The sequence below is a fragment of the Notamacropus eugenii genome, chromosome 4, assembly GCF_028372415.1.
Source record: "Notamacropus eugenii isolate mMacEug1 chromosome 4, mMacEug1.pri_v2, whole genome shotgun sequence".
Taxonomy (NCBI): Eukaryota; Metazoa; Chordata; class Mammalia; order Diprotodontia; family Macropodidae; genus Notamacropus; species Notamacropus eugenii.
The window spans coordinates 339,884,533-339,904,700 of NC_092875.1; the positions used below are offsets into that span (position 1 = coordinate 339,884,533).

General features: G+C 44.5%; 1 protein-coding gene across 1 annotated transcript in view; it reads left to right on the forward strand.

The window, feature by feature from the left end:
- The window catches only part of CELF4 (CUGBP Elav-like family member 4), a 56,332-nt gene that overhangs the window by 26,768 nt on the left and 9,396 nt on the right, over nucleotides 1–20,168 (forward strand). Inside the window, exons 7-9 of the mRNA XM_072599334.1 lie at nucleotides 1,474–1,554; nucleotides 7,315–7,458; nucleotides 17,887–18,058. Of these exons, the coding sequence (XP_072455435.1) occupies nucleotides 1,474–1,554; nucleotides 7,315–7,458; nucleotides 17,887–18,014 (353 nt within the window). The 3' untranslated portion in view covers nucleotides 18,015–18,058. The remainder of the gene's footprint in view (nucleotides 1–1,473; nucleotides 1,555–7,314; nucleotides 7,459–17,886; nucleotides 18,059–20,168) is intronic.

Sequence of the window (20,168 nt, forward strand, 5' to 3'; positions counted from 1 at the left end):
AAGAGGAAGAAGAGGAACAGAGATATGACATGGAGAAAAAAATGAGAGAAGAGATAGAGAGAGGAAGAGATAGAGGAAAAAAGAGGCAGCAAGAGATAGAAGGACAGAATGAAGAAAAGAAGGAAATGAAGTCAAGGCAGAGTGAATAACAAAAGGTGGGAATGAATGAGAAAAGATGAAGTAAGGAAAGAACAGAGAGAAAAAGGAGAGCAATAGTAAGAAACAGAAGGAATGTGGGAGGAAAGACAAGACATATGGAGCAAAGGAAATAGTGAGACAAAAGTAGACTGGGAGAGGAAATAGAATAACAAAGGGGGAGGAAACGGGGGAGAAGGACAACAGAAAAAGAAAGGAGAGCAAAAGACAGAAGGAAATAGAGCAGGAAGCAAAGGAGAGGGACATACAAAGAGAGGAGGAGAGAGGAGGGTCCAGAGAATTCCTGTGAGTGACAGAGGAATGTGTTTGCTCTTCTTGAAGGGGAGGGGGGTAAGAAAAAGGTCCTTCCTTTTCCTATTTCATCCCATTTCCCTGCCTTCCTTCACTTCTTCCCCTTGCTCCTAGGTGTAGACATTACACACTAACATGTCCAGTCTCCTGACTCAAACCATATGACCAAGGGAGAAGCAGGCTAGTTTGAGATAACTCAAGGCAACACCAGAGGTAGCACTAGGCAGAGACAAATTATGGAGTACTTGGACTTTCTTCCTCTTCCAAAATTAAAGGGGAAACTGGTTTTTAGCACTGTTTCTACAGCCTGGAACCCAAAAGAAAAACCAGGACCCCCTTCCCTTGAGCCCTGCAGCCCCTTCTCCTGCCTGGTCTTGACTGGCTAGTCACAACTCCCATCACTCAAAATAGGGAAACTAAACACCTCAGCCTTGGTTTTGACCAAGTATTAGTATGACAATAATGTACTGTGATCTCTCAGTTGTTTACACTAATAGGACATGTATTTTGTTGATTATCCACAACCTGTATTTATGTAAAGGATGGTTTCCCCTGCCTACCCCACCCCATGGTTTCCCTACCAACACCATTTTTACATAAGTCATCAAATAATTCATTTATGATGTCAGCCTGTTGACAATCTGATCAGAAAAAAATAAATCTGCTCAGAGAAAACATTACATTATGCATTACAAATGGTCTGAGGTTATCCCATGCTTGAAGATTACCCACCGTTTTGAATTATCTCTTATTTTGGATTATTTGTCATTTTGTATGAGGCATTGTTTGGAATTCTTTATTGTTTGATTTTATCTGCTGTTGATATTTTCTCTGCTGCTGCTTCTCTCCATTGATGCAGATAATCAAAAGTTGGCTTTATCTCCAATGACTGAGCTGAAAAGTGCATTTTGGCTTGTTTGATTTTTGCTGCCTGATACTATTTCTCTGTCTTTCATTCTGTTTCTCCCTTCTAGTCTCTGTCACCCTCTCTCACTCTGGTCTCCCTCTCTTTTCTTCCTCCAACAGCCGCCTACCCTGCTGCCTATGGTCAGATAAGCCAAGCGTTCCCTCAGCCGCCTCCAATGATCCCACAGCAACAGAGAGAAGGTAAGTCTTCGAGCTAGGCTGCCTGGATCCCCAGTCCCAGAACCACCCTACCTCCCTCCACTGCCCCTCCCCAAGCACAAACCCTTTAACTAATTGTCTAAATTAACTAACTTAACCCTTAACCATCAAATCCATTGTCTGTTCGGGAAAAAAAGAAGGGGGCTGAGTGTTTTCTATGATACAAGTATCATTTCTCTGTACAGATGTGTAGTCTCTTTCCTGGATGTTTCTGAAAGCAGTCTAGCCTGGAGATAGGAAAGTGGATGATATGTCCTTGAAATTACTCTGTTCACATAATAGTTTCTGTGACTGTAGTGGAGCCAACCTCCAATTTGCTTCTCAGCTTTGCTCTTCTACTCCCAGTCACTAAACCATCAACCTAAATTTCCTTCCTACTCAGGGGGGGAAATATATTGAACTGGGTCAAGGTAGGATTTCCTTCAAGGGCAGTGTCCTTCCCTCTAAAGGTTCTTGTCTTCCCTTCAGTGTGCCTAAGGTGCTACCTCAGGGTGGCTACAGAAGCCACCTTTCCTATTGACTCTTTTCCATGGGCAGAAAGACAATCACAAGTCTCTTTAGAGTAACTTAAGTGAGGTGCCAATATGCAAGAGTATGAAATTTCAAGACTTCCTTTACCTATCAAAAGGTATCATTTTCCATTCTGGGATGAAAGAGGACCTTCCCTCTTCCCAAAGTGAATCTAATTGTTAGCTACTACAGGGAATTTGCATTCAATGATTACCTTAGCAACAAGCCACTTTAATAAGTTGTCTCTGAACACATCTAAATGTAACAAATATTTTCCAAGAGAACATTTAAAATATTTAAACAGAAAATCAATTAGATTTAAACAAAGACTTAAAGAGCTTTCACAACAGAGATATGGTTCACATTCCTGGGGTGTCCCTAGTCCAATGGAGGAGACCTGGCTCACCCTTAGGGAATTTACAGTGTAACTTGGGGTAACATTGAAGAAAGCGGTAAAATGAAAAGGATGTTGAATATCAAGTCAGAGTACCTGGGTTCAAATCCTGACTCTCACATTTACTACCTGTATGACCTTAGGCAAGTCATCTAACCTCTTTGAGCCTCAGTTTTCTCATCTGTAAAATGAAAAGGGTCAGACAAGATGCTTCTAAGTCCCCTTCTTGTTCTCAGTCTTTGATTTTGTGAATGAATGGTAGACTTTATAGTGCTTTTAGGAATTACTGAAAGAAATGATAAAATCATGTGGGAAAGTTTCATTGAAGAACTGCTGTGGGCTTTTAAGGACAGGTAGAATCTAGAGAAGAATGGAGCAGCTATATCCAGGCAGCTATTCCAGGTTAATGAGCAATCATACAAGGAAGAGACTAGGGAGGGTGGGAAGCAGGATCAATCATGGAAGGACAGCCAAGAGACCTGGGGATAATTACAATCAGTCCTCACTCTGGTTTGGTTCATTGAATAACAGTGAGGGTCTCCAGTAGTAGCAAAGATCTCTTGTAAAAAGACATGGTAAACAGATTGGATTCAGGAAATAGTAATATCAACCATTCTCCACTGCCAGGAAAAGTTCAAAGATGAATAAATGGAGGAAATACTTAAAATTTCATAAACAGATGATACAGTATAGGCAGATTTCATCTCTACTATCATCATCAATTCACAGGAGAAGCCCGAGGAAAGTCCAGGCAGAAAGAGGTCCAGCTAGATCCAATTCCCTTTGGGTTTTCTTCCTTGACTCACTGTCTTACCTACGGTTTCACTGGCTGACACCCTAAACTTGTCAGACCATCATTTCCATTCTATTTCTCTCTCCTTATATCTCAAGACTCTTGCCTGGTCCCAAGAGGGATCCAAGTTCCTTCAGATTCTCTTAGCTTAAATGTGAACCCTGTCCTTCCCCCCTGTCTTCCCCTCAATGAATTGAGACCAGGATTGGGTAGTGGAAAGAGCCTGGACTTGCCAAGATACCTGAGCTCCAGTCCCAGCTTTGACACATTCTAACCACTTGACCCTTGAACAAATCACTTTTCCTCTGTCCATTTGTTTAATAGGCATAATTACATCTGAACTCCTTACCTCACAGATATTTCATGAGAAAAGTATTTTAAGTACTATAAAAAAATACTATAAAAATGAGAATTTTTTAGCTTGTTTTAGGAAGGATAAATTCCATCAGGGAATAAAAAGGAAGATCTAGACATAGCTCTCTCTGTATTTTCATAGAACTCTTAAGTTAACTTTGAAGAATTTTCTAATATTGTCATTTTCCCCTTTTGCTTGTTATTTTAATCCCAGTATTTCCTTATGGGAGGTAGTGTAGCATGAAAATCTCAATTCAAGTCTATCATACCAACTACAGGCCCTTGGGGAGATCATTTAACTTTCTCAGTGCACTAAGGCATTCTCTAAGTGTTCATAGTAAATAAGGGAAATTGAGATTTTTCTTCTATGGTATAAGACAGGGTAGCTCTGAAGGGGACAATTTACAGCCTACTAAACATGTAAGAATATTGAAGAGCCAGAATATTCCTGCCAGGCTACTCTCCCCTTATATGTGTTATCTTCCCTTATGAAAATATAAGCTTCCTGCAGACAAGACACTGTCTTTCTATACCACACACACACACACACACACACACACACACACACACATCTTCTGCATTTAGCACAGTACCAAGCACATAGTAAGCATGGAATAAATGCTTTATCATTCATTCATAAATGTAGGAGAGGCACCTGGATTCTTTCCCTTATCAATAAGCCCTAGGAGTTTCCTGAGACATACAGATGTTAAGTGACTTGCCCAAAGTGACTCAGCTAGGAGACATCAAAGGTGAGATTTTTATCCCAGGTCTTCCTGACTCTATACCCAGATCCTAATGACAAGACCATACTGCTACTACTAACACAAGTATATCAATAAATATGATCCAAAGTAGAGTGTGAAAAATATAAGAAAAGGACAGAGTACATTAGGAGTACAGAGAGCAGAGAAATTACTTCAAATTGGGGAGAATCTGAGAAGGTTTCATCTGAAGTAGCCTCTGAACTGACTGATTCCTGCTAGACAGGTAGCACTCTGAGAGGCAGAGTTAGAAGGGAGGTTATTCACTGGACCATGGATCTGGAAGGGACTTTAGAGATCACCTATTCCAACACCCTTATTTTACAGATTGGAGACCTGAGGTCCAGAAGACTTAGCCAAGGTCATACAGGTTGTAAGTGGCAGAGCCCAGGACTCCAGGTTCACTGACTAGAAATCCAGTGTTTCCCCTACTCTAGCCCACTGGCAGGTGAAGGGAACAGAAAGAGCAAAGAGCAACTAGAAAACCCCTAAGTAGTCTCATGGAACCAGGGACAGACCAATAGAGCTAGAGCAGGGAATTCATTTAGAGGGGGTGGGGGCAATGATGAGGGGAAGATGGGGCTAGATTGGCCTTTGAGCATGAAAGGTCAGGCTGACATCCTTAATGTGATATACAACGGGCACATAAAGCAATGAGGAATTTCTATAAGGCTCCAAACACATACAAAATGGCTCTTTGGTTTGCACCTTTAGGGTCCTCTGAAAATCCACTTCTATTGAAACACAATTCCAGTTTCCAGAGGAAACTAAAGTGTTTCCTCAACTGGTGCTATCATGCTGTCAGAAAGCCAGCCCTGTATGTCTTGCATGTATACAGTAACTCACCTGAAAAATGATATTAGAGAACAGATCCATTCCAGCATTAGCCTCATTTTTCTGGATTGGTGAATGGAAGATATAAGAACTTACCCTTGGAATCTTCCCTGAATAGCACCAGAAGGAAAGATACAGCCTCCTAGCTCTATGAAGCCTGTGAGCTGTGGAGAGTCCATCACTAAAGGTCATTCCACTTTTCTTTGTAGGCAAAACACCTCAGGGTTATTGCTCAGAGCCTATTTAGACTTATTTTACAAACCATTCTAACTACCCTTATTTGTATAGCAGAATTTGGAAAAAGCAAATTAGAATGGGCCTGGAGACTGCTAGAATTTGGTACAGAAGAAGTTAGGGGCTGATATCCCATCAGCAAGGGAGGAGTCAGGAATATATGTGAGAGCAGACACAGGAGCTGGCAAAGCATAGCAGTCAGAGACAATTTAATACAGGGGCAAATGCCTAAGGCAGCCTGATCTAGAGCAGGAGTGTCAGAATCGAATAGAAATGGGGGTCACTAATCTGCACAGAAGGATCCCTATGGGTCACGTATTGACTTAGTTTGAAATGTGATTGCTGTCTATGCTTTCTTATAGTTTTTTATTTATTTTGCTAAATATTTCCCAATTACATTTTAATCTGGTTCAGACTGCACTCCCAAGATTTTGGGCCACATGTTTGACTCCTCTGGTGCAATGCATAGAGAGCTGTCATAGGAGTCAAGAAGACCTAAGTTTAATGTCTACCTCTGACACATACTGACTCTGTGACCCTGGGCTTCATTTAACCTCTGCGTGACCCAGAAAGATCTCTAAGACTATAAATTGAAAAGCAGTTGCTAATTTGCATTGGGTGAAGATATTCCCTCCACTGGGAATTTAATACCCTTATGAAATCAGAAGTCTGGTTCCCCTCCCTCCCAAAACATGAGCATTTCTGGCTGCTATGGGGTGGTACTGTAGCACCATGGAAGGAGGGCTTGATTTTAAGTGAGGGGCTAGAGTATGCAGGGAAGGCTGCTTGGAGACTGTGGGATTGAAGATGAACCTTGAAAGATGGTTAAGATTTGGATGAGAGGGAGGAGATGGGGAAGTGGTGAGGAAGAAGGCATTCCAGACAGAAGGCAGGACATGAGAAAAGGTGAAGAAGCAGAAATCATCATGGCTGTATGCAGGGGTTATAATGGGAGGTTATGAAATACCTTTCCCAAAAGATCCAAAGAGTAAGGTGTGACTTTCTCCTTTTCAGATAGTATAAGTGCTATAAGAAAATGACAAGAGTATATGAAATATCTGGGTGATCCTCTTCAAGCTGGGAGGTCCCAGAAGATACCAGGGATGGAAGCGAATATTGGATGATCCAACTCTCTTTAGGCAGGGTGTCCAATTCCCTCCCCTAGCTGGTACCCACCTATGTTTATTTCTGAAGCTCTATAATGGAAATGGTCACTACCATCTAAAATGACAATCCCTCCGTTGGCACAGAGTTTCCTATTTTTTATATCTGCTATCTCATCTGATTCTCACAGAATCTCTGTGAAAGTGAGAGCCACCAAGATTATTATCCTCATTTTTCAGATGAGGAAACCAAGGGCACTTGGGTGAAATGCTTCTGCAGCATCACAAACGTCCTTACCCCTAATCTAGTGCTCTTTCCACCCACATACTGGCCTTTTTTTTGTTCTAATTCAAAACCTACTCATTGAAATATTAATCTTGGATGAGCTATTCTCTGTCTCCCAAACTTTGCCCCACCCTACCCCGCTACCCTGGGTTAAGCTGGAAGACTGCTCTCATGTCTCTTCTATCTCTGTCTGTCTCTGACTCTGTCTCTCTATCTCTCTGTCCCTATATGTCTCTGTCTCTGTGTCTCTTTTTGTCTGTCTCTGTCGGTATCTCTGGCTTTATCTCTCTGTCTTTCTCTGGCTCTTTCTCTGTTTCTCTGTCTCTTTGTTTCTCTCATGGCCTCCATGTCTCTGTCGCTTTCTCTCTGTCTCTCTCTGTCTCTGTTTCTGTCCCTGTCTTTCTCTCTCCCTCCCTCTCTCTGTCTCTCTCTTTCTCTCTCTCCCTTGTCCTCTCCTTCCTCAACCACAGGGCCAGAGGGCTGTAACCTGTTCATCTACCATCTGCCCCAGGAGTTTGGGGATGCTGAGCTGATGCAGATGTTCCTCCCTTTCGGTAATGTCATCTCCTCGAAAGTGTTTGTGGATCGGGCGACTAACCAAAGTAAATGCTTTGGTGGGTAAAGATAACAAACCAATTAGATTCACCTAGGAAAGGGCATTGCTCGCAACAAGTTACCATTTGCAAACTGCTTTTTATCTGCCTTCTTTTTTCTCCTCCCCTTCTCTTCCTTCCCCATCTGTCTTTCTCTGATTTTCCTTCTCTCAGTTTCCTTCCGTGGATATTCTTTCTTCTGTGAGCTTTCTGTACCTACTCTACACCCTTTCTGCCCCCATTCTGAGGACTGGGTACAATGCCACAGCTGAGGGGGTCAGTTAGGACCCCTCCTTATTCCCTTGATCCTCCCCTGCCAGTCCCCCTTGGAAGGAGGCTGGAGGGATAGGCCAAGGCCAGGAGGTTTGTGAGGAGGGAGGTAGAGATACTGTGGTGGGTGTAGGATGAGGAGGATGGGCACTCCCAGCACACCCCACAGAAGATGACAGACAACAATGGTGGTGCCAGGTCTTTTCTGGGAACATCCACTCCTTTTACACTGACCCTTGAGACAGAAGGGGTGGGGAGTAGAAGTTCCCGGGGCCTTCTCCTTTCTTGATTTTAAAGAAGGATTCTTAGGCGGAGGTGTGCCCTCCATCTGAGCTCCCTAGCCAATATTGGTGTCTGTCTGCCTCCTGCACCTTCAAGTTTCCTGGCCCTGCTAATCCCCAACAACCCAAGTCTCTTTTTTCTCACTGATGATACTCTGCACATTCTCAGTTTGCATAGTACCTTTCCTCATCACTCACTGCAACCCATTTTCCTCCCCTTCTACCATCAAATTTCCCTCCTCTCTTTCTTACTCACGTCCCTTCTATTTCTTTCCCGTTTCTCTCTCCTTTTCTCTCTAATTTCCCCTTTCTTCTCTCTCAATTGATCGAGTAGTATTTACTAATCCCCACTGTGCTCCTAGCCCTGAGCTAGGAGCTGGGAAGGACACAGGAGAAGCTGGCAGAAGTTCTTGCCTTGAGGAACTGGAAGTCTCCCTGGTGGAACAAAGATACACCGTGAAATAACAGTGAGCAGACACAAGGCAGTGCAGGGTTAAGTGTTAAACTGTGTGACAAAAGATAACCGCCAAAGGAACTTAGAGGGATCTAGATTGTTGAGTATTACTGGATCTAGGTTGTTGAGTAAGGCTTCATAGAGGTGGAGCACAAGATGGGGTCTTAAAAGATGGGTAGGATTTCAATTACTAGAGGACAAGGATGAGAACATTCCAGGTGGAGAGTAGAGTCCAGAGGTAGAAATGAGCAGCACATGATGGATGGTACAACAGCCTGGTTGGAGCTGAGGGGGCATGGTGGGGAGAAGGGGAGGATAAAGTAAGGTATTACAACATTGGAGAGGGGCTTAAATGTCAGAATTAGGAGTTTTGAGTTGATAAACGTAGGTACAAGAGAACCATTTAAAGTGATATTCAAGGTAGGAAAAGTGGTGTACATGATGGATTGAAAGGGGGAAAGACAAGTCAGAGAAGCTAGGAGCTCTCTATATCTCCTTCTTCAATTTCCCCTGCATTCATCCCTTCTGTCCTCTTCCTATCTTCTCCCTTTCTCCCTCCCCTAGCCACCCTCCTTCCATCTCCACCAGCTCACTCTCTTCTGGCATAATTCTCTGAAGAAGTACCCTGCCCTGGCTGCCACTTAAAATACTGTGAGGCCTGACCTCCAGGTGGGGGGACCTATCCCACTCTGGGGACTCTGGCTTTCTTTGGACAGTACAGTTGAGGCTGAATGTGGCAGCTGAATCAGCTCTCTAGCCTCTTTCCACTGCAGGGAAGTTGTACACCCAGTATCAGTCAGAGGTACCCAGATATCTAGGTACTATTATCTGTTCCCCAGGGGCTGGATTCTGAGACTGGAATGGGGAGAGGAAGTTTGGATAGAGAGTCCCTACTATTTCAGAAACTTGGAGTTGGGTCCTCTCTCAGCTTCACACAGGAACAGGGGATGTAGGCAGATAGAGGGAGTTTGTAGAGTAAGAATCCAAACCACAGCATGTGGGTATAGCGGAATTGTGTGTCTCTGTCTGTGAAAATCTGTGCCCATGAGCTATTCCTGTGTAAGTTTGTGTGTACATGTATCTCTGTATTCAATTCGGTTTGACAAACATGTATTAAGTGCCTACTACGCAATCCAAAGATGCCTTCAAGGAGCTTAAAATTTAGTTGGGGGTTGGGAAGGAGAAGAAGACATAAATTCCTATAATATAACTTTAAACATGATCCCATGCTTAGGAAAGGTCAAATAAATGGCCCAGGAGATTCAAGGAAAGAGAGATCACTTCCTGGATCTCTGGTGGGATGGGAAGGAGTGGGGTTGGGGGTGTCAGGAAGGGCCTCATGAAAGAAGGAAAACCTGAGCTGGGTTGTTGAAGAAGGGAAAAGATATCAATAAGTGGAGATAAGAAGCAGGGACTCGATTCCAGGCATGAGGGATGCACAGAGGCACGGGACAGCAGGACAAGATCTTGGAACAGTGAGTAGCTCACTTTGACTGCAGGGTAGTGTATGTGTGCAAAGTGGGGGGAATAATGTGAAATAAGTACGTGATAATAAGAAGTCAATATTTACGTATAATGCCTCAAAGTTTGCAAAGTGCTTTATATACGTTACCTCATTTGACCTTCACAACTACACAAGGTAGGTGCTATAGGTATTATTATCTCAGTTTTAGAGAAAAGGAAACTGAGGCTCAAAGAAGATTAAGTAACTTGTCTGTGATTACTTGGCTAGTAATTAGTAGAGGATGATTTGATCCCAGGTCTCTTCTGACTCCAAATCCACCAAGTACACCTTCAGTGAACCACTGTGTCCCTGGCTGATGTCAGTCCATGTAGAGCCTTAAATGCCAGCCTGAGATTGTAGCTGAAGTCAGAAGGCAAGCTTGGTTTTCTTCTCCTTCCTTGGAGTAGGGGAGTGATTGGTTCAGACCCGTGAACTGGGAAGATTACTTGTGCATCTACATGAAAGGTAGATTACAGAGGAGGGAGATTAGAAGCAGGTCAATCAATCAGGAGGCTAGTACATTAATCTGGTTCACTAGTTCTCAAAGGATGGTCCAGGGACACCTGGGTGTCCCTGAGACCCTTTCAAGGGGCCTGAGATGTAAACTATTTTCCTAATAATACTAATTTCTAAAATGGCAAATATCAACAGATGTAACCCACATAAAAGCTCTTTTGGGGAGGTCCTCAACCATTTTAAAGAGTATGAAGGAGTCCTGAGACCAATCTAACCTAACAGACATCTGTTAAGTACTTACCATGTATGTACAAGGTGCTCTGCTAGAGGCTGGGGATATAAAGACAAAGTGAAGACCAGTTTCTACCCTCAAGGAGCTCATATTCTATGAGAAGAGGACAACATAGAAACAGAAAAGTATTATACAGTGGGGTGCTGATAAATGTTTAAAAACTGGCTCTCTGAGAGGGGGTAATGTACACAGGACTCACTTTTAAGTTTAATCTGCATTTTTGCCATTTCTTTCACCATTTTCTTAAGTCTAGACAATCAACAAAACAGTAAATCAAGCCCTGATTTATAGTGGTTACTGATTTGTGAGGTATAAATGCTGAAAATTTAACAAGTGGCTCTCTCAAGTCAGTTCTAGTTAGCTCTAGCACACTCTAAAAGTATCCATAAGATCACAGGATCTTAAGATCACAGCTCTAGAATTGAAAGGGACCTCTGAGGCCACTGATTCCAATATCCTCACTTTACAGATGAAGAAACAAAGGTTTAAGGAGATTGTGACTTGTCCAAAGATCACATAGGTAGTGAGAGAGAGCATTAACAACCAGGAATCATGGATGAGACAGCACATGAGCTGAACCTTGAAGGAAGCTAGGGATTCTAGGAGGTGGATGTGAGGAGGGAAGTATACTACAGGAACAGAGGAGGGTCTATGGAAAGGCACGGAGGTGAAAGGTTGCATACCAACTTAATGGAATAGCAAATTTAGTTGGAAAATAAAGTATGAGGAGGGGAATAATATGAAATAAATATGAAAAGTAGATGGTGAAAAAGGAAGCTGGAAGCTAGAGAAGGCTCAAGTGGTTGGGGGGCCAGGAAGGTCTCCTGCAGAAGGTGACATTTGAAGAGAGTTGTAAAAGAAGCAAGAGATTGCAAGAGGCAAAGATGAGGAGGGAAAGCATTTCAGGGCTAATGGATAGCCTAGGCCAAGGGTGGGGAACCTGCAGTCTCAAGGCTACATATGGTCCTCTAAGTCCTCAAGTGCGGCCCTTTGACTGAATCCAACCTTCATAGAACAAATTCCCTTAATAAAAGGATTCATTTTTTAAAACTTGGACTCAGACGAAAGGCCACACCTAAGGACCTAGAAGGTCGTATGTGACCTTGAGGCTGCAGGTTCCCCACCCCTGGCTCTAGGCAAAGGCAAGGAGACAGGAGATGATACATCTGGGAGTAAACTACATGAAGGTAATAACAGAATGCATGGGAAAGGATGGGATAACCAAAGGAGGGCAGGGGTAGAGTGAAAGAAAAGGAAGAAAACATTTATTAAGCACCTACTATGTTCCAAGCACTATGATGAGTACTTTACTGATATGATCTCATTTGATCCTCACAACAACCCCTAGGGTATATGCTATTAGCATCCCAGTTTTACAGTTGAAAAAACTGAGGCAAACAGACACTAAGTGCCTTGACCAGGATCACACAACTAGCAAATGTCTGAGACTAGATTTGGACAGGCCTAGTACTCTATCCACTATGCCACCCAGCTGCCTCAAGAAAAGAAAAGGCAAGAAATGATGAAGTTCTTAATTAGGGTGATGGAAGTGGAAGAAAAGCAAATGGACGCAAAAGATATTCCAGAGGTAAAACTGATAGGGACTGGAAAACTATTTCACTTTAGGAGGCAAAGGAAAAGGGAATTGGCAATAACTCCAAGGTTTACCAATCTGGATATATGAAAGAATACTAATACTACAAAACAGGGCAACTGGGAGTGGGAGGAAGATTTAGGAAGAAAAAGATGATGGGTTGTCCATATCAGAGTGGAGCTCAAGGAGAGGTCAAGAGTGGAGGCAAAGATTTTGGAGTCATTTTGCATAGAGATGAAAATTGTCACCATAGGCAGATAAAATTGCCAAGGGAGAAAGTATAAAGAGAAAAAAAAGAGGAGCCAAGGATAGAGATAGGAAGGACATTTCTGCTGTCTATAACATGCCCAGATCTCCCTTATCCCTAAAAAAAAGAGAAAAAAAAACTTTTACCTGACCAGACCATCCCCTCAAGTGACCATTTTATATCTCTTCCCTTTCACAACCAAACTCCTAAATGTCATCATGGGTTGCCTCCTTTTCCTCACCTCCTACTAATTCCTCAGTCCCTTGCAATCTGACTTTTCTCACCCCACCATTAAGATTGAAATTGTTCTTTCTCCAAGGTTACCAGCAATCTCTCAACTGCTAAATCCAATGGCCTTTCTCAGTCTTTATCGTTCTGGACCTTCAGAGTTTGATACAGTGGATTACCTCTTTTGGGATACTCTCTTGCCCCTGAATTTTTGTGATATTACACTCTCCTTGTTCTCCTTCCTTTCCTGACCTCTCCAGGCTCCAAGTCTCCTTGGCTGGATCATTATGACTCACTCCCTTCTCTTGACTATGCCCCAGAGTTCTGCCCCAGACCCTCTTTGCTTCTTTCTTTCTGTTCTCTGGGTGAGCTCTTCATCTCCCAAAGATTTAATTCTTATCTCTATAAAGATTACTGCCAAATCTGTACATCCAACTCTCCCCCTCTCTCCTGAGCTCCCACATTAACCATGTCAGAGCCAAGCCTAAGAAGCAGTCAATGGCTTCCTGTTGCCTCAAAAATGGTTATAATACAGACAACACTAAAGCATATAGATCAAACCAGATCCCAGGTTTCCACAAGCATGTAGTGTATTTATATATACATTTGTGGAGACAGTGATGCTTCAAGAATGTTTCCAGGGTTCCTTTCAGTACCCTGCTTTCATCTATGGTGGTTGCCACCAGTGGTCTTTCATTATGGTAGCAGAGGTAGAGTAGTTTAGGTCAATGGCATAAAAATCAAGTAGAAATGGGGCCACTAAACCATACATAAAGATTCATGTGGGCTGCATATTGACATAGAAAACCACATATTAATATTATCTATGTTTTATTATACCTTTATTTATTTGATTAAATATTCATAATTACATTTTAACCTGTTTGGGGCTGCATTGGGGAGTGTTGTGGGTCTCATGGGGCCCATGGTCTTATCATAAAGAAAAATGCTGATTTAGAATCATGACATTAAATTCATCATTTAACTAGTGCCTTCGAGGTTTGCAAAGCACTTTACATATATTATCACAACTAGGCCTGACTACGACCCTGCGAGGTAAGTGCTACAGTTTTCGTTATCTCTGTTTTACAGTTGAGGAAATTGAAGCCGAGAGAGGTTAAATTATTTGCCCAGGCTCCCACAGGCAGGACTTAAACCCAAGTCTTCCTAACTCAGCTGCCACTCCCAACATAAAGTGTGTGTGTGTGTGTGTGTGTGTGTGTGTGTGTGTGTTAGAGAGACAGAGTACTTATGAACACAAAGCAGATGCTGTGTCACTTAATGACAAAACTCCATCTTTCTCTACTTCAATGTGTTTTTTCACAGCTTTGATATTCACTATCCCAGTGTGTTTTTAGCTGGGAAGCAGCTGAAGAGTTAACGGTATTTCCTTGCTACCTGCTAGAAACAACAGTTTCTCAGTATGCCCTGTTCAGTGCCAGTGCCCTCACAATGGGGCAAATGCTCTTAAGTGTTGAAGACATCCTTTTATTGGGAGTGCAGGACATCATTTGCCCCAGCTATTTCTGATGAACTAACTGGGGAAGATGGGCATGAGGGAAGGCTCTGGGTAATGGACCCCCTGTGATTAAGCATTTTTCAACTTAATTTGTTAAAAGACTTAAACTATTTTGGGGGAAAAAACCCTAAAATAATATTAAAGTTCAGACTAAAACATCCCAAATAATTGCATAAAATAACTTTCTTCTTTAAAAAAAAATGTTGGTTTTTTTTTCATGGAAAGCAGCAAAATACAGTTAACGAGCACTGAATTTGGAATCAAAGGACCTGGGTTTGAATTCTGACTCTGCTATTTGCTACCAAGTGACATTGGGCAAGTTATTTAATTTCTTTGAGTCTCAGGTTCTCATCTGTAAAATAAAGGGGTTAGAGTAGGTGGCCTTTAATAACCTTTTCCAGTTCTAAATCTATGATCACAGGATCCTTGCTATCACTGACTGGATGAAAAAGTTTCTTTTTCTCTCTTCCTTCTATTGTTGGAAATCTCATGTAACACAGAGAGCTGAGAAAAAAGGACTGCACGTCTTAGTTATCCATACACACACACACACACCACACACACACACACACACACACACACACACACACACACACACACACACACACACACACACACACACACACACACACACACACACACACACACACACCCTCTGTGTGCACATGGACCTGTGGAGAGTGAGGAGGACTATAGGGAGCCATATAGTAAGCGCTGAAGAGACTGAAAAGAAGTGATGTCATTCCTTACCCAGAATGCTTTCCATTGTCCTATATGCCCTCCTTTTATTCAGGGTCAAGGCCCAATAGGGACAAGGTTTATTCCACTAAGGCTTAGGAAATGAGAAGTGACATAGCCTCCTGGGTCCCCTGGGTCTCAGCAATTCCCCATACTGGGCTAGATCTCAAAAAAAAAATTTCCCAAAAGTTAGAACTGTGAGATTGGAGAAAAAGGAAATCTTTACAGTCTTCATTAATGGAATTTATAAACAGGGGAGATGATCCCCAGTTTTCATATTTGGGGAGCCTGTCTGCTGTAGGTGTCATGCTCAGGGAAATGCCTAATGCTATCTGATGGTGGATTCACATGGCTCTTGAGGACATAAAACCCCAGAGACTCCTCATCATGTGAAATCCCTCCAAGTTCCTTAGGGCTTTCAAAGACCTACAAAGCCAAAACCTTATCTACTGATCTGCCTCTTCTCTTTTCTCCCTTCTTTCATCTTCTTCCTGAATTCAGATACCCTGATTCTCATCATCTGCGGCTCTTATCTCTGTCTCAGATTCTTTCTCAGAATGTCTCTCTCTTTCTCTCTCTCATCTTAGGAATCTTCTCTACTTTTTAATCTCTCTTTCCTCTCTCCTCTGCTCAAATTTTGTAACTACAGGGCAAAAATGATCATTCAAAATCAGATAGGACTTTGACTAAAGGCCTACAGAAAGAAAAAACCAGTGGAGCTATTGTCTCTTCTGGTGCCCAAAGTCCATCCAGTATTTGTACATGCATGTGTCAGGATAAATCAATCGATTAAGGAAAATGTCAGAAAGTAAACAAAAACAACAACAAAATCCCCTGAATTGTGCTTCTGTTTACATTTTTCTTCCCAGAGGTAACTGTAAATTAAAAGCTCAGCATTTGACAAAGATGTGATAATCTGATAGGCCATCCATTTCATAGCACCAAGCAGATAACTCCATTTAGCAAAAGAAAAGGCTTCAGTGACCCAATTATAATTAGCCCATAGACTAGAACTCTAAACATTTGTACAATTCATGCATTTTATGCCTTTTCTTCCTTGCTACTACTACAGCACATTCAGATAATTCAGGAAGATAAAAATATTGAATTATAACAAATAACAGATCATTTCAACATTTCTGGCAACTGACACATAGAGACATGTTCATCAAACTCTCAGCCTATTCCTGACATTCTAGCTTTTGTTCTTTCTCCTCTTGCTTTCCCCTTTGGGGGACGAGAGTACTCACTGCTGGTGAGCAATCTACCAAAGGCATATCTGGTCAGAAGGGCTCCCCCCTACAAAATGCTAGGTTGGGGCCAGGGACAATGGCTCCTTGGAGTGAGGTCACAACAACCTCTAGGAAGGGAATTGGGGATCCCAGGAGCAGAGACCTTGGCCTAGACCTCCTGCTGTGGGACACTGGTACAGTGCTATCAAGAGGGCTGGGTCACAGAGCTCTGCAAAACTGCATTTGATGAAGTTTGAGTTTTAGTCTACAATGGCCCTGTCTGGGCCCTTTACTGGTTCCCTGCCCTATTAACCCCTATATTACTAGGTACCTGGCACCCTCTTGCCTAGGTACTAAGAACTAAATACATTCCTCTTGGGTGGAGGGAGGAGTTGCATTTCAAAAGAGAATCTTGAAGAAGGTCATACTCACCACAAAGAAATTAAGCAGTAATGCAGAACTGCAGGCAGTGGGAGAGGGGAGAGATTTTCACATAGAGAGAACTTCTGGCCTTGCTCATAAGGTGCCACAACAGGCAGCTATTTGTTCTGCCTATGGGTAAGGCCAGCCCTGGTATCTGAGCCCAAACTTCCTCAAATCCAAAGGAGGCTGAGGTCAGAGGATCGAGGTTCCAATCCTGGCTCTGCTACTTACTACTTGTATGACCTTGGGTAAATCCCTTTACTTCTCTGGGCCTCAACTTCCTCGTTTGTAAAATGGTGGAGTGGGGAATGGACTAGTTGATATCTAGGTTCCTTTCTCCCTCTAAATCCCATGATTTTATGACCCTGGAAGCTCTTCATGAGGGATTAGGAGGGGGAACAGGAAGGGCCGAGGATGGCCACTTTGGGGGCAGGATTAGGGGGAATTCTTATTCAGAAATGGGTTGCACTGGATGGTCTCGGAGGTACCTTCAAACACTGGGATATAGTGTGGCTGCTCCTTACCTGCAGGTACCCCCGGGGAGATGGCTGGGAGGGGCACGGTCTGGAGTCTGGGAGGGAGGCCCTAGCCCTCTGGGTTTCTGGATTGGGAATTGCATTTCCTTCTGCAAGACAGTGGCAGTACCGCGGGAAAGGGTTCCAAGGTCTGGGGAGGTGGGGGGGAGAGGGACAGGCTTTTAATGCCTGGAGCCCTGCCCTAGTGAGCCCCCCACTCCGGGCACCGTGAGGTGCCTGCAGGAGGCCTCGGGTCTGGGATCACGGGATTTCAGAGCTGAAAGGCGCCTCAGAGGCCATCTAATCCAACCCACCACCCATCCCCATTTTACAGATGAGGAAACTGAGACCCAGAGAGGTGAAGTGACTTGCCCCAGGTCACACAGGTAGTAAGTAGCAGAGTCGGGATTCTTACCCAGGTGTTCTGACTCCAAATCCAGGGCTGTCTCCACCACCCACACTGGAGGACGGCGCCTCTGTGGGGGTGCACCCGGGAGCGGGGCGGGGGGCGGCCTCGGAATTCCCTCCCAGCCACCTCATCGACGCCTCTCCCCGTCCCTTCCTTCCTCCCCCTGCCCTCCCCCTCCGGCCCCCAGTGTTTCCCCCCACCCCGGGCGGAGTCGCGGACGGCGGCGTGGACGGCCCCGAGGCGGCCCCGTGGAAACCCCGGCCCTCGGTCTCCCCGTGTCCCCGCAGGCTTCGTGAGCTTCGACAACCCGGCCAGCGCGCAGACGGCCATCCAGGCCATGAACGGCTTCCAGATCGGCATGAAGCGGCTCAAGGTGCAGCTCAAGCGGCCGAAAGACGCCAATCGCCCCTACTGAGCGCCGGCGGGAGCGTCCCCCGGGGGAAACCAGGACTCGCGCAGGTAACTGGGGCCGGGAGTGGCCGCGGGGCCGGGCCCGGGGCGGGAGGGGCCGGGAGGGCGCGGGCCCGACCGCTCGGACCCGCCGCTGGCCGCCGCCGCCTGCTCTGCGGACCCACCTCGCGGCTTTCCTGGGACCCGCCGACCCCGGTCCTCCCTGCCACCCCGTGCCCGGCCCCCGCCACCCTGCCTGCCCACGGGGGCGGGGTGGCAGGAGGGCACACAGGCTTCCCCTGCCGAGGGAGGACAGGAGAGGGGCAGCCAGCCGGCCCAGGGGAACCACGGCAGTTCCCCGGAGGGGAGACTGGACCCTCAGGATCCTGCTCTGGCTTAGGTTGGGGGGCAGTGGGGAGAACGTTTGGGTTCGAGTTAAATTGGGCGTCTGCTCCCACCTCTATGACGTCAGGCAAATTCTCCCCTCTCCCGGGGCCTAAATCTGCCCAGCCGGAATGAGGAGAATCATCTCCACCGCCCTTCTGGGCCTGAAGCGGGGCTGAGGCCGGGAGAGGACAAAGGGCAGGGGCAGGCAGGAGAGGGGCCCAAGTGGGGCCGGTGGGGAAAGGCCAGAACCCAGCTGAGAGCTGTCAGTCAGAAGACAGTCAAGTGGGACGGCTGGGTGATGCCCGGGAGCAGGGGAAGGGAGGGAGAGAGGCGCAGAATGACAGCAGGGATTGAAGAATGTTGGTTGGAGGGTACGTCCGCAGTTTGAACACCTCAGTTAGTCAGAGAGGTGAAAGAAAGATCTGGAGTCAAGAGCACATGGATTTAAACCCTACTGTGCTCCTTACTGACCTTGGGCAAGTAACCTACCTCTCCAGGACTCCGTTTCCTCATCTCTATAAGGAGAGGATTGGCCCAGGGTGTTTCCAGCTCTAAATCTTTGCTCCGAGAGATTGTCAGCTTGTTGAGAGCAGGGACAAGTTATGCTTTTGCCTTTGTATTGTCAATGCCTAGCACATAGTAGGCACTTAAGTGTTTGTTGAAGTTAGATGATCCTATGATCATACTTCTGGCAAGAGTTCAGTCCTACATGAACCCTCTCAGTAGCTGCCACAAAATTCTGTCCTAATATACTCATAATTCCAACAGTTTCCCAGCTCATAACCCATTATTAGAAGCAGTGGTTGGTGATACTAGTAACGGATGCAGAAAGTGATAGTAGTAAGAAAAGCTAATGGCACACTACTATTTTACTGAACAAATACAATAGAGGATCATAGTGATGACCTTAAGTTATCAGAAAAAATTAGATTTCATTCAGTATCTTGTCTTTGCAGCTAGGTGGCACACTGTATTGAGTGCTGGCCCTGAAGTCTGGAAGACCTAAATTCAAATCCGGCCTCAGAGGCATACTAAGCTGTGGGACCCTGGGCAAGTCATTTAAGCCTGTTTGCCTCAGTTTCCTCATCTATAAAATGAGCTGGAAAAGGAAATGGCAAACTATTTCAAAATCTTTGCTAAGAAAATCCCAAATGGGGTCTTGAAGAGTCAGGTACAGCTAATGGACAAAACACCAATCTTGTCTTTGATAAGTCAGGAATACATAATGCCATGTTTAAGAGTTCTGTTTAAAAAAGCAGTTTTGGCTTTTGGATGTAATACCTTTCAGGTATCTGGAAAAGTCATTTTTGTAGATTGCCTCATTCCTTGAAGATGTTATGAGGTGGCAGTATTCTTAGGATGAGGAGGATCCCTTTTGAAACGTAAATGAGATGAATTTAGGACATTTGAAAGGAATGCACACGTTACACTGTGAGTAACAAGCTGATGGAATTTATCCTTACCAAGTAGCGCAATTTATATTAGAAATCCAAATAGATCCAAAAAGGTTTTGGACAAAGTGACAGTTGTCAGGGTCATAAACAGATCCTTTTAGGTTCCATCATAGTGAATAACCAGACCCTTGGGGCCTTTGTTAGCAACAGAATACTGACCTGTTAAGGGCAAGGTTCTGACCTATAGAGTCACAGAACCGTAACATCTAAGAGTTGAAGGAGTCCTTAGAGGCCAAACTAATCTAGCCTCCTTCCCAGGCCCAGGAATACCTCCTGACAAGTGGTCATCCATCTAGCATGTCAGAACACTTCCAGTGAAGAGATACCCGCTATCTTAC